Below are 15874 nucleotides of genomic sequence, written 5' to 3'. Positions count from 1 at the left end.
AGAATGTTCTTGTTCATGGGAAGTGTATATATGAATTATAGTATTTGTTCAAGGATATATGCAGCTAGCTCTCATATGTTCAGAAGACGGAGCAATAGATGATGGATGACAGATAAGGAGGGAGCGAGGGAGGGAAAAATAGCGATGTGACGGCATGTTAAAGTTGGTGGATTGGGCTATGAGGAGAGGGGGGTCAGGGTATGATGGAGTTGTGTATGGGGTTAGTATTGTTTTTGCAACTGTTCCTATAACTTTGAATATATTTCAAAATTAAAAAAAAAAAAGCCAATCCATTTATGGTGTTTTGCATCCCAGCAGCATTAGCAAACTAGAACACCACTTTTTAGGTTTTACTGTATTGGAATAGCTAGAAGTAAATACCTGAAACTACCAAACTCCAACCCAGTAGCCTTGACTCGTGAAGATGACTGTATAACAATGTAGATCACAAGGGATGACTGTGATTGTGAAAACCTTGTGGATTGCACTCCCTTTATCCAGTGTTATGGATGGATGAGTAGATAAATGGGGACAAAAACTAAATGAAAAATAGGGTGGGATGGGGGGATGATTTGGGTGTTCTTTTTTATTTTTAATTCTTATTCTGATTCTTTCTGGTATAAGAAAAATGTTCAAAAAATAGGCTGGGGTGATGAATGCTCAAATATATGATGGTACTGCAAAAAGCTGATTGTACACCACAGATGACTGTATGATATGTGAATATATCTCAATAAAACTGAATTTAAAAGAAAAAATTATTAATTAAAAACAAACAAACAAACAAACAAACAAAAACCCTTAGCTGTTGAGTCCTGAGAGTCAGGATTACAATTAGGGAGCTCTTACATTACTACCATCATATTATGTCATTCAATTACACTTTAATTCCTTTAACTCTCTAAAGCTTTCCAATCTTGAAGAATCTCCTTTAAAACTGCAAATATCTTAGCACGGATTTTGCTTAAACTAACTGGTTGGCACTTTAACAAAAATGAGCTGATAATCATCTCAGATTTATCAAAGTAAAAAATATCTACTGAGAAACTATTTTGTTCCAGGCATTCTAGGCACTTGGAATACAGCTGTAAACAAAGCAAAGTCCTTGTGCTCATGGAGTATAAATGACTGCATATAGTATAGTACCTAATATAGTAAACAATAGATAAATAACAGTTAATTCAGTTAAAAACTCAAATTACTAAGTTTGGAGCATAGAGGTCAACATAATTTGTTCATTCATCAGCATTAGCAGCTATAAATATTCTATTCCTAGAAGAGAACAAAGAACGTACACTAGTTTTTCTAGATCAGATGTCTAGAAAAAAGTCAGTTCAAGTAATGAGAGAAGATTTTAACAAAAAAAGGGAGGGGCCTGGAGCTGGCAAAGATGTAAAGTCAGAAGTATAAAGTCAGTTTAAAGACTTGAAAAAGTGGGCTCCATTGTTAATGCTTTAGAAACTGCTACTTCTATAGAAGAAAATTACAACTTCTAGTATGTGGTATTATATAACATCTTCATTTCCATACTTTACTTGTGTCTAGTTGTTTGTAGCACATTGCTATCAACAATATGAGAGATTTGATTAGCTAAAGCTTATTGGATTTGAAAGTCCAGAGGACAAGAGATTTTACTAAAAGAAACAATTTCCAACTTGATAATTTCATAAATGAATTCAGTGTCAGCATTTAGTTTGAAAAATCTCTGTGAAGTAATTCTTGATGAAAAGTTTCAAAACCTTTGAATAAGGAATACCCAGAAACAGAACAAGTCTAAAACATGTAACTTATTTAAGGCTCCCACAAATTCACTGATATGGGCAAGATTCTAGGGTATGATATATCCTGGGGCAAAATTCCTCTCAATCTGTGAACCTATGAAACTAGAAAACAAGTTATTTCCAAAATACAAAGGTAGAACAGGCATAGGATAATAGTTATAGACAGTCTCATTCCAAAAGGAAGAAAATGGAAGGAAGAAAGGAGTCACTGGTCCCAAGCAATTCTGAAATCCAGCAGGGCAAATTCTACTAGGTTTCAAGGTCTGGGAATAGTCCTCTGGGACATGTGGCTCAATTGTGGACCCAGGGGTCTGTTCTCTAATAACTTCGGAGTTATTCTTTCCTTTCTCTTAAAAGGTTGTACAACCATAAGTTTTACCCTTGGGAAGACGGTTGCTGCAAAGGAGAGGCTAGGCCTCCCTGTATTTGTGCCTAAGAGTCTCCTCCTGAATGCCTCTTTGTTGCTCAGATGTGGCCCTGTCTCTCTGGCTAAGCCAACTTGAAAGATGAAATCACTGCCCTCCCCCCTACGTGGGATCAGACACCCAGGGAAGTGAATCTCCCTGGCAACGTGGAATATGACTCCCGGGGAGGAATGTAGACCCGGCATCGTGGGACGGAGAACATCTTCTTGACCAAAAGGGGGATGTGAAAGGAAATGAAATAAGCTTCAGTGGCAGAGAGATTCCAAAACGAGCCGAGAGATCACTCTGGTGGGCACTCTTACGCACACTTTAGACAACCTTTTTTAGGTTCTAAAGAATTGGGGTAGCTGGTGGTGGATACCTGAAACTTTTAAACTACAACCCAGAACCCATGAATCTCGAAGACAGTTGTATAAAAATGTAGCTTATGAGGGGTGACAGTGGGATTGGGAATGCCATAAGGACCAAACTCCACTTTGTCTAGTTTATGGATGGATGTGTAGAAAAGTAGGGGAAGCAAACAAACAGATAAAGGTACCCAGTGTTCTTTTTTACTTCAATTGCTCTTTTTCACTCTAATTATTATTCTTGTTATTTTTGTGTGTGTGCTAATGAAGGTGTCAGGGATTGATTTAGGTGATGAATGTACAACTATGAAATGGTACTGTAAACAATCAAAAGTACAATTTGTTTTGTAAAAAAAAAAAAAAAAAAAAAGGTTGTACATATTTGCAGTTGAGAAGTTTTATCAGCCCATTTCCTGTTTGCAGATTTTTGGCAGTCCGACAGCCTTCCTTCATTTTTTGTGTATCTCTGTCTCTTACAGTCTGAGATACCAGTATTTCAGCTGATATGACATTCTTAAAACCCTTGTGGGTCTCCTGTGTATGTGACAGAGGTTCATGACATTAGACAAGAGTTCTCCTACAGATCATTCTTGGATCTCCATTCCATTTCTATTCTGGCTTGTGCTGAGATGTTTCAGGGGATCCATGAGTTACACACCTGATCTCTTAAGCTCTAGCAAAAGGGTGGTCATCCACACCATTGATTTTCTCTCCAAAGCTTACTTTCTTCATAGTAAATCTCCTAATTTTAGGGTCCCTTGCAATCTAGACAGGCTGAGAATTTCCCAAATCAACAAGTCCTGGATTCTTTTTAACCATTCTTCCCTCATTTTCTCTTTCCTCTTACATGTTACTGTAAGCAACAAGAAGCCAGGCCACACTTTACTTTGAAATCTCCTCAGTTAAATCACCAAGTTAATCACTTACAAGTTCTGCTTTCTACATAAATGCAAGATACAATTCAGCTAGGCTTTCTGATACTATATAACAAGGATCCCCTTTCTTCCAGTTTCCAATAACATGTTCCTCATTTCTTGCTGAACCCTCACTAGCAGTGCCTTTAACATTCATATTTCTACCAACAGTCTATTCAAGGCAATCTAGGCTTTTTCTATCATTTGCCTCAAGATTCTTCCAGCCTCTACCCATTACTCAATTCCAAAGTCGCTTCTACATTTTAAGGTATTTGTTACAGTAGTACCCACTTCCTGGTACCGAAATCACCATTAGTTTCCTATGGCTGCCATAACAAACTTGGTGGCTTAAAACAACAGAAATTTATTTTCTCTCAGTTCTGGAGGCAAAGTCTGAAATCAGTACCACTGAGCCAAAAATCAAGGTTTCAGCAGGGTCACATGCCCTCCAGAGGCTCTACAGGAGAGTTCATTCCTTGCCTCTCCCAGCTACTGGTGACTACCAGCATTCCTTGGCTTGTGACTGTATAACTCCAATCTCTGTTTTTGTGGTGACACTGCCCACTTAAGCTCTTGTGTCTGTCCTCAACTCTCCCTCTGCCTCACTCTTATTAGGATACATGTGATTGCACTTGGGGGCCACCTGGATAATCCAAGATAATCTCCCCACTTCAGGATCTTTAATTTAATCACACCTGCAAAGTTCTTTTTTTGCCATATAAGGTAACAGTCACAGGTTCCAAGGATAAGGACCTGGATATTTTTTGGGGGCCATTACTCAATCTACTGCAGGTGCATACTCTTCAATCGCTTTTCATTTTTTAACCCTTTTCATTCATTTGTTTCAAACAGTTTTTATAAAGTAACCAGTTCAATTACCCATATTCATAAAAAGATATATTAGCAAAATTTGTGGGATTTGAAGTACAGCAAGAGAAATTTAAATAGGCAGACTCTACATCAAATATGAGTAGAAAATTTAGATATTTCCCTCCGTCTTACTTTGCTTCTGGGAAAAGAAGTGATTTTCAGGTCCACAATAAAAAACAAAGTTGGTAAAGTGAATTTAAAAGATACTTCAACTCTGATAACAAAAGCACAGGATTTTATGGAGAAGGTCTACTCAGGAAACAGAACAGGCTAAGGCTCATAAAGACAGGGTTAATTGAAATGACAGGTAAACAAATGCCAACATAACTATAGATTGAATATGTGATTTTACAATGACTATAAAACAGATTCTTTCTTCACTCAAGCCTTTAAATTCTAAAACTCAACTGGAAAAGAGTTAAAAACAAATTCATTTTTGTTCTTACCTCCACACAGTCAAAGTTTTCATCAACTTTAGATGCATATTCAACACGGAACATTGTTGACAGGCTACCAGCAATATAGTATAAAAGGATTTTCAGACCTTTGTAACCAAAAGCAGTTTCACTAGAAGGTGAAAAAAAAAACAATAATTAAGACTCCAAAATGAATTTTTGCAAAGTCATTACAAAGTATTAGCCCTGCATGCAAACAGTTTTAAATTCACAGGCATTTCAAGATTTTAAATTACACTATTTTAAAAAAAGAAACAAACTAATATTTGTAATGAAACTGTGCCTCAGTTTTCCCCATCTATAAAATGTAAGGAATAATAGTATTCAGGGTTAAATGAGTGAGTTAATACATGTAAACCACTTACAACACTGACCAGCACATTTTAAGTACTCAATAAATGTTAGCCATTACTGCAGATGTTACTGCTACTGCTGCTCTTACTAGTAAAAGAAGGCATTTCAAATCAGAGGTAAGTACTAAACTGGAATCTGTGTAGGCAAGCAGCTAACACCCAGCCTGGGCCCAGTCTTTCCAATTTACTACCTTGTTTCACTGGTGAGAGTACCTGTCTAATTACACTGAAATCCCTCTATGAACCCAGAAAGCACATCTGGAACTGCTGGCATTTTTCCAACCCTGCTCCCCACTATCCCTCTATGTGAGTCTTCTAAAGGGTGAATTCTGAAATGTCTTATAATAGGCAACTCTATAGAGACAGAAAGTAGATTAGTGGCTGCCTTGGGCTGGGGAGAGCAGAAGGAAAGGGGGACTAACTCCTAAGAAGTATGGGTATTTTTGGGGGTGTGATGAAAATGTTCTAAAACTGATAGTGGTAATGATTGCACAACTCTAAATATACTAAAAAGTACTGAATTGTATACTTTAAATCAGTGAATTGTGTGGTACATGCACTATACTTCAATAAAGCTGTTTTTTTAAAGTGAATCCTGAAAGAAGAGTGTTTGAAAAAAGCAGTGCCATTTCCAGATTTCTGTCCAGGCTACCAAAATACAATATGAGCATTCTCCATTCCAAGGACTCTGAAAGTTATGTGCTGTAGAAAGGAGTGGCAATGATACTAGAATCAAAACAAATGTCAGGCTTGGGTCATGAGGTACAGGGCTATAATGACTATGTGACTACCACCTACCTTCCTTAGAAGAGTGGTATCAAGCACATCCCTTTCGATGACATTACAAAAACAGGTGATGGTGCAAAATGCCAATAAGAAGCAGTATTTTTAAGATTAGGTCTAACCATTAAGATACTATCATAGGAAGAGATTTTAAAAAGTAGCAAGACAAAGAGAATAAAATAAATATTCCCTTAAAGATAGAAATTCAAAGAGAAAACTTTCTTATTTTTATAATATCTGTTTAAAATACAAAAGACTCAAATTTTGGCATGAAAAGATATGTAATAAGATGTAATTATTTAATATTCAAAAGCACATAAAGTGCCTAATTTGATATATCAATAATGAAAATTTCTCAGGATGTGCTGCATGGAAACATGTGCCATTTTAATAACCCATTAAGATCTATCCTGATCAAGGTGGTGGAGTGAGATCCATCAGTGCTCCATCCTCATACAGAAATTTTGAATAACCAGCAAGAACTGGCAGAAACATCTTTCTCAAAGCTCCCAAAATAATTAAAGGGCTATAATTACAGGATACCAAATCAAGAAAAAGGGCACTTACAAGTGGTAGGATCTCATGGCACAGTAGCTGGCCCCTCCCCCACCTCACCAACTCAGTGCAAAGCTGGCCCACTCTCTCAGGGACAATCCCTGGTTCCAGTTCCAGAGGGGGAAGAGTAACCCTCATACACATATTGGGAATATGTTTGCATGTATGGCCCAAACTGTCTGGTGGGAGCCTAAGTATACCAGAACTTGCCCTGTGTTTGTAGAAGGCAGATCAGAGAGCACTTCTGCAGAAAGTTGTAGAGAGCAATCAAGCTGTGTTGCCTTGGACAGGGTTTTCTAGCAATAGGACACACAGTGCAGTGCCCAGGACTGAAGAAACTGTTTCCTAGGGAAGAGGAGAATTCAGAACTGTGTAAACAGGAGAATTCCTGGGGCCAACTGCACATGCCCAAAACAAAGTGCGCTATCAGGATCGGGGAGGCCTCTACATTGTTGGCCTAGAACTTTTCTCCGAACTCATTGTACAAATAAGCCCTGAAGGAAAGCACTTACACAGAACAATCTGCAAAGGCTGAGAAAGGCATTTTCTTTTTCTCTCTCCTTTTTCTTTTTTTTGTTAACTCCCAGCATTCAAGGAAAGTTCTATCATAACACTAGCTGATAAAAGCTAAAGGAACAGATGCCTTAGAGCCTAAACTCCAGCTATTACACACTAAAATATCAAAATGTCCATGTTTCAATAAAAGATTACAAAACATACAAAGAAACAGAAAGTGATGTCCAAGGCAAGGGGGAAGATTAAAACATTAGAAACCACCTTGAAGGGACCAGACCAGGAATGTACTAGACAGAGACTTTAAAAAACAGTCCTAAATATGCTCACAGAGCTTAAGGAAAACATGGACAGAGAACTGAAGGAAATCAGGAAAACAAAAAAAATGAACACACAAAAAAATCAATAGAGGTAGAAAAGGAACCAAACAGAGTTGAAGACCAAAGTAACAGCAGATTGGAGCTGGTAAAAGAAAGAACCAGCTGGAGAATGCAGGGGTATTGGCCTGCCCTACCTCAATGGTTGCTAACATGCCCACAGACATAGGGGATTGGTGGTTTGATGGACTGAGCCCTCTACCACGGGATTTGCCCTTGGGAAGACTGCTGCTGCAAAGGAGAGGCTAGGCCTCCCTATAATTGTGCCTAAGAGCCTCCTCCCGAGTGCCTCTTTGTTGCTCAGATGTGGCCCTCTCTCTCTAGCTAAGCCAACCTGAAAGGTGAAATCACTGCCCTACCCGCTACGTGGGATCAGACACATAGTGAATCTCCCTGGCAACGTGGAATATGACTCCCTGGGAGGAATGTAGACCTGGAATCGTGGGATGGAGAACATCTTCTTGACCAAAAGGGGGATGTGAAAGGAAATGAAATAAGCTTCAGTGGCAGAGAGATTCCAAAAGGAGCCGAGAGGTCACTCTGGTGGGCACTCTTATGCACAATGTAGACAACCCTTTTTAGGTTCTAATGAATTGGGGTAGCTGGTGGTAGATATCTGAAACTATCAAACTACAACCCAGAACCCATGAATCTTGAAGACAATTGTATAAAAATGTGGCTTATGAGGAGGGACAGTGGGATTGGGGGGGCCATGGGGATCACACTCCCCTTTGTCTAGTTTGCGGATGAATGAGTGGAAAGGTGGCGGAAGGAAACAAACAACAAACAAACAGACAAGGGTGCCCAGTGTTCTTTTTTACTTTAGTTGCTCTTTTTCACTTTAATTAGTATTCTGGTTATTTTTGTGGGTGTGGTAATGAGGGTGTCGGGGATTGATTTTGGTGATGAATGTACAACTATGTAATGGTACTGTGAACAATGGAATGTATGATTTGTTTTGCATGACTGCATGGTATGTGAATATATCTCAACAAAATGAATATTAAAAAAAAAAAAGATAGAACCAGCAAACTTGAAGATAAGTCACTTGAAATCACTCAGTCTGAGGAGCAGAAAGAGGAAAGAATTTTAAAAAGTGAACAGAGCCTGAGGAACTTGTGGGACACCAACAAGGCTACCAATACATGCTTTGTGGGAGTCCCAGAAAAAGAACAAGAAAAAAGGGGCAGAAAGTATATTTAAAGCTATAATAGCTGAAAACTCCCCAAGTTAAAAAAAAAAAAGACATAAATTTACACATCCAGGATGCTCAATGACCCCCCAAAAAATAAACCTAAATAGACCCATGCTGTGGCATATTATAATCAAACTATGGAATGCCAAATGTAAAGAGGGAATTGTGACAACCCCAGAGGAGAAGCAACATGTCACAAGCAAGGGGGCGTCAATAAGATTAAGTGCCGATTTCTTATCGGAAATCATGGAAGCAAGAAGGCAGTGGGAGGACATATTTAAAGTGCTGAAAGCAAACAAAACGTCAACCAAGAATTGTGTATCAGGCAAAATGTCTTTCAAAAATGAGAGAGAGATTAAGACATTCCTAGACAAACAAAAGCTGAGGTTGTTTGTCACCACTAGACCAGCCCTAAAGAAATATTAAAGAGAGTACTGCAGGTTGAAAGAAAAGAAAGTTCCTGAAGAAAGAAAGCTCTTCAGTGAGGGTAAAAATATAAATGCCAGTACTGTTGTATCTTAGGTTGTGACTCCACTTTTACTTCCTACAGAATCTAAAAGGCAAATGTATACAATGTAACGGCACATCAGTGGTTTTGTACTCATAATGTAGAAATACTCAACTAAATGCAAACTCACAATATTGTGAATATGATTAATCCCATTCAACGTTACGCTTGGGAGTGGTTAAAATGGGATAGTTTATGTTGTATGTGTGTCCACAATTAAAAAAAAAAAAAAAAAAGCAACTAAAGAGACAATAACAATTAAATGCAATACATGATTCTGGATGGGACCTAGCAAGAAGAAGAAAAGGCTCAAAGGAATATTATTGGGATATATGAAAAAGTGGAATGTTCAAAGAACATGCTATACACAAACTACACTCAACTGTTCAGAAAACTGATTATTAAATAGATAAGATGGATAGACAGAATGATATGGCAAATGAGGCAAAATGTAAAAATTGGTGGATCTCGCTATCGGTGGGGGGAGCATTGGACTTCTCTGTATGGGGTTTGTATTACTTTGTAACTGTACTGCAAGTTTGAAAGTATTTCAAAACACAAAGTTAAAAAAAACACAGACACAATAAATAAATATATCAATGATATTAAAATAATGCATAGGGAAAAAAGCCATGAAGGGAAATATTTTAAATGTCAGGTATGTCTAAACATGCTTTCCAACTACAACAAACCAGGGATCCTTGAGAAAATGGTTAACTCAGAACTAGTAGGGAAACTACAAATGAATCTGGGACACTTATTGTACCAGAAAGGAAAGCACCCCGCAAATGATGAGGACATATCAACAGGACTCAGAAGCCAGCTTGAAAGGGTGATAATTCAAATCAGTGATAATTTGAATCAATATTAACAACAATAAGAGATTATGAGATTCAATTTTTTAAAAAAGATCCTTGAGAACATTCTAATATTAACAAATAAATTAAATGGGGAAGAAGAGAGGTTCTTTCCTATAGTAGAATGCCACTCAATAAATGTAGAAGGAATGATATATCTAGAAAATCACCATTTTTTTCAATAAAATGATTCAGGAAAGAATCCATTAATGGTAAGAATCATTAATAACCAGCTAAAGATGCTGGGGTAAAAGTCTGATGGGAAACAGGGTATTTTGGTCTCAGAATTATCTTCCCAAAAGGAAAAATGTTAACATAAGAGTAGAGAAGCCTACTCTCTACTCTAAAGTGGACACTTCTAAACTAAATGATCAAGTTGACTAATAAAAGCATCGTTAAGAAACAATCAGACCAATCCAAAATGAGGGTTCTACAAAAACTAGCCTATATTCTACAAAAATACCAATGTCATGATTGTGAAAGCCTTATGGATCACACTCCCTTCATCCAGTGTATGGACGGATGAGGAGAAAAATGGGGACAAAAACTAAATGAAAAATAGGTGGGAGGGGGGATGATTTGGGTGTTCTTTTTCATTTTTATTTTTTATTCTTATTTTTACTTTTTCTGGTATAAGGAAAATGTTAAGAAAATAGATTGGGGTGATGAATGCACAAACTATATGATGGTACTGTAAACAGTTGACTATACCCATGGATGACTGTATGATATGTGGATATATCTCAATTAAACTGAACTAAAAAAAAAAAAACCTGTTAAGGACCCAAAAGTTTAATTAAAATCTTGCCAAGATAAAAAAAAAAATATCAGTGTCATGAAAACAGAGGCTGAGGAACTGGTGCAGATTAAAGGAGAATGAAGAGATATGACAACTAAATGCAATATGTGATTCTAATTGACAAAATTTGAAATGAAGACTGTATATTATAAAACAATATTGTATTAACGTTACATTTCCTGAGTCTCGATAATTATATTATGGTCATTGTCCTTGTTTTTAGGAGATAAACACTGAAGAATTTAGGGGTAAGGGATCATGATTTACCTGCAATGTATTCTCAAATGGTTCCACTACAATATAATAATATATTTATATAAGAAAATAGAGTGATTAAAGCAAATGTGGCTAAATGTTAATAACTGATGACCTAGGTAAAGGATACACAGAGTTAATTTTGTACTATTCTTGCCACTTTATAAATTTGAAATTTTTTCAAAATAGTAAGTTTAAAAAAAGAAAATAATCTGACTGCTAATAATGTAGTGAAGGTATAAGAAATTAAGGGATTATGTTGAATATCCTAAGATATGCCTTTAAAGTTGTTTTTACAACTAAATTTCTCTTAACTGCTTACTTACTTGTCGCAGAACAACTTGAGTTTTCTAAGCTTTAAGGGACATATGCTGTACTAGAAACAGTGGGAGACAGAAAAGTAGTAGTTATGAATATGAGCTTTGGAATGAGATTGCTTGTGAATCTTAACTCCAGCCATACATATGTCCTTAGGCGATTATCCAATTCCATCAATGTACAATGTAACAAATGATAACACCATTGAGGAATATAGGAGTACTGTGAAGATTAAATGAGATAAACTACTAAGTGATGGATATTATATATTAGATTGGTGTTTCAAAGTAAAAAAGGCCATTTCTCTCTCTCTCTCTACATAGATAGATAGAAAGATACATACATACATACATACACAGATATAAAATTACGAACTCCAACACATACACACAACAGTGACAACCATCAAAGTACGATTCAACAAGTGGTTAATGTCATGGGTCACAGTTCCACAACCTCAGTCACCTACACCAGTGCAAAATATATCACACATACAAAAAGGTATTAACTTTCGATGTACAGCTCGACAAGCAACTATATAGGTAATATCAAAAATCGTTATGGGTTACAGTTCCAAAGTCTCAGTTCTTTCCCTATTATGCAATATAAAGTTTATACAGAAAGGTGAAGACTTTTAAAGCACAATTCAATGAGTAGCTATAGAGCAAATTCCAAAGGATGTCATAGGTTATAGTTCCACCATGTCATTTACCTCTTTCCAGCTATTACCCCAGCATCTAAAAATACATATATATATTTATATAAAGTTTCACTATTCATAGATGTTTGTTAAATCTTTTCTTGTTTGTTTATATATATATATTTTTTAATTAAACTACATGAAAAGTAACAGCAAAGAAAATACAATCTGATTATCTTAAAGAAAGACAATGGTTTTTGTTTTTGTCATAATGATTTGGCAAGCATTTTACTAAATTACTTACTCATCCCCAAAGAGTTGATGGGTATATTCAGGAAAGAAAGTTCTAATGTCATTTTCAAGATCTTCAGGAAAACGAACTGTTTAAAAGAAAGAAAAAAAAAAGAATAAAAAATAGATAATAAAAATATTAAAATTAAAAATATTAAAGGTGATAGGTATTCCCATTTCACAAATTTCACTATAATTTTTTCTTAAAATGTTCTTCATTATATGATTTACACTGGATTCTCATGAGACTAATGAACAATGAAAATTAGAATTTCATTCTAAATCTTGCTGATTCTAAGAATTTCTAAGAATTCTAAGAATTTAAAAAACTAGGTATGACAAAGCCACCTGATTTTGTTTCTATTTTTCTATATGTTTTATACAGTGCAAACAGTAAGAGAAAAACAAAAAAACACACATACTTTTAGGTAAGAAAAGCTACAGCATCTAGGAAACAAAAGCAGAATGATAGAAGAAACATTTTGAGAACAAAAATAACCTAAGTTTGATGAAGCCCATATCATCACCTCATTCTTTTTGCCTGCTAGATAATATTTATATTGTTCCCAGGTTTTTGGCTATTAAAAATAATGTTGCAATGGCATCTTGCTATTCTTTTACAAGCATATACATAGGGTGAAATCTTTTATAAATACTGCTTAAGTGCCCTTTTAAATTATTTCTAACAGTTTATACACCCACCAGTAGCTACTTTAACTCCTTGAAAAATAACCTGTAACCTTAAATTTAACTTCTTTCAATCTAAGATGGAAATAGGTATCCTGTTATTTTTATTTGCATTAATTATGAGTACTGATATTATTGGACATTTTCCCAATATAATTTAACTCATGAAGGAAAAAATTTTTAAATTATTTATGAAAAACTCCTTAAGCAACTGAAGAATTAAAACAGTAAACTGTAGACGAAAAATTTTCAGTACTGTCCTCATGGAACAAGTCATTCACAGGATGCCAAAGTATCCTCCAACAGATTACCAATTTACAAAAGGAAAACTACATCTTTTCACTGTAGAGATCTAGCAGTCATCACCTTCTCAAGTAATCTAACAGCATCAGTCATTGTGGGATAGTCCAACAAATGCCTCAATCAATGCAATATGAAGTATACAGTACAATGTATGAGGTTTTCTTACCAAAAATGTTTATCCTAAATCTAATCAAGCTTTAGACCTTCTACTTTACAAGAAATACAGAGGACAGAGAAGTAAGTTAACACTAAAAGGAAACAGACAAATACAGAATGTAGATTTTTCTATTATTCTATACTATTATTTTACTCTTCCAAGTAAATCAATAATATAGGAAAAGAAAACTTGTGTATGGAAAGGTACTGTTGTGGATTAAAAGAGATTAAAGTAACATATCAAACAAATGCCATGCATGATTCTTGACTGGAATTGGTATAATTTTATTCTTAAAAAGCTATTAAATAATGTTTATTGTTTATTTTCTGATTACAACACAAATATATGCTCCTTGAATAAAATTTGGAAAACATATAAAAGTTTCAATGAGAAAAAGTAAAAATTACATATAACCCAACTTTTTAAAGTAACCAAATTTCTTATTATATTTCACTGAGTTTTTTTTTTTATCTTCATTTTATTGAGATATATTCACATACCACGCAGTCATACAAAACAAATCGTACTTTCGATTGTTTACAGTACCATTACATAGTGGTACATTCATCACCTAAATCAATCCTTGACACCTTCATTAGCACACACACAAAAATAACAAGAATAATAATTAGAGTGAAAAAGAACAATTGAAGTAAAAAAGAACACTGGGTACCTTTGTCTGTTTGTTTGTTTGTTTCCTTCCCCTATTTTTCTACTCATCCATCCATAAACTAGACAAAGTGGAGTGTGGTCGTTATGGCTTTCCCAATCCCATTGTCACCCCTCATAAGCTACATTTTTATACAACTGTCTTCGAGATTCATGGGTTCTGGGTTGTAGTTTGATAGTTTCAGGTATCCACCACCAGCTACCCCAATTCTTTAGAACCTAAAAAGGGTTGTCTAAAGTGTGCGTAAGAGTGCCCACAAGAGTGACCTCTTGGCTCCTTTTGGAATCTCTCTGCCACTGAAGCTTATTTCATTTCCTTTCACATCCCCCTTTTGGTCAAGAAGATGTTCTCCGTCCCACGATGCCGGGTCTACATTCCTCCCAGGGAGTCATATTCCACGTTGCCAGGGAGATTCACTCCCCTGGGTGTCTGATCCCACGTAGGGGGGAGGGCAGTGATTTCACCTTTCAAGTTGGCTTAGCCAGAGAGAGAGGGCCACATCTGAGCAACAAAGAGGCATTCGGGAGGAGGCTCTTAGGCACAACCATAGGGAGGCCTAGCCTCTCCTTTGCAGCAACCGTCTTCCCAAGGGTAAAACTTATGGTAGAGGGCTCAACCCATCAAACCACCAGTCCCCTATGTCTGTGGTCATGTTAGCAACCATCGAGGTGGGGTAGGCGAATACCCCTGCATTCTCCACAGGCTCCTCAAGGGGGCACTACATCTTTTTTTTTCCCTTTTTTTTTTTTTTTTTCAACTTTCCCTTCTTTTTTAAATCAACTGTATGAAAAAAAAAGTTAAAAAACAATAAACATTATTTTTACTGTTATCTCTAAAAAAAAAAAATTAGTATTGTTGATATTCTACCTTTGCATCATGCTCTTAAATGGCTTGGCATGGCACCATTACCAATGTTATCTGTATTTGAAATTTTGATATTTTGTTCACCATGGACTTTTTGCATTACTTTTGATTTTTTAAAACCTTGCATTCAAATACCATTTCCTGAGTTTTTTGGTGCCCCTTAAATTTGGGGCCCAAGGCAAATGCCTCACTATCCTTCCCTGCTTTAAAACCTAAGCACACTTTTTCACTTTAATTATTATTCTGGTTATTTTTGTGCGTGTGGTAATGAGGGTGTTGGGGATTGATTTTGGTGATGAATGTACAACTATGTAACAGTACTGTGAACAATCGAATGTATGATTTGTTTTATATGACTGTGTGGTATGTGAATATATCTCAATAAAATGAATATTAAAAAAAAGCTATTAAAGAGTTTTGAGGGCACTTAGGGAAATCAGAAAATTACACGACATTAAAAAAGATTACCATTTTCTCAGGTGTGATAATGGTGCTGTGGTTATATTTGTGGATGTTCATAAACTAGGAGATATGCTATGAGAGAAGTGTTAGGAGTTTGAAAACCTACTTTCAGATAATTCCACAAAAATATACAAAAAACTCAAATATGGAAAAATACTAATTGCTGAATTTTGGTGTTGGATATAAAGATACATTGTGCTATTTTTTCAACTTTTCTCTGTTTGAAAATTTTTATAATAAAAATTGAAAAAAAAAATCTGGGCAAATACAGCAACAAGTTATAGATTGAAAGAGCTGAGTGATGAAATCTGTTCTAGATTGCTAATGCTGCTGGAATGCAAAACACCAGAGATGGATTGGCTTTTATAAAAGGGGGTTTATTCGGTAACACAGTTACAGTCTTAAGGCCATAAAGTGTCCAAGGTAACACATCAGCAATCAGGTACCTTCACTGAAGGATGGCCAATGGTGTCCAGAAAACCTCTGTTAGCTGGA

At 35.9% G+C, this 15874-nt stretch overlaps 1 protein-coding gene across 1 annotated transcript in view; it reads right to left on the bottom strand.

The window, feature by feature from the left end:
- HAT1 (histone acetyltransferase 1) overlaps positions 1-15874 on the bottom strand; it is a 75511-nt gene that overhangs the window by 41386 nt on the left and 18251 nt on the right. Inside the window, exons 3-4 of the mRNA XM_037849246.1 lie at positions 12250-12325; positions 4784-4904 (exon numbers count right to left, since the gene is read on the bottom strand). Coding sequence (XP_037705174.1) covers positions 4784-4904; positions 12250-12325 — 197 coding nt within the window. The remainder of the gene's footprint in view (positions 1-4783; positions 4905-12249; positions 12326-15874) is intronic.

This window comes from Choloepus didactylus, chromosome 9 (genome assembly GCF_015220235.1).
Source record: "Choloepus didactylus isolate mChoDid1 chromosome 9, mChoDid1.pri, whole genome shotgun sequence".
Taxonomy (NCBI): Eukaryota; Metazoa; Chordata; class Mammalia; order Pilosa; family Megalonychidae; genus Choloepus; species Choloepus didactylus.
Note: the sequence above shows the minus strand (reverse complement) of the source record. Positions and strands in the feature narration are given on the sequence as shown.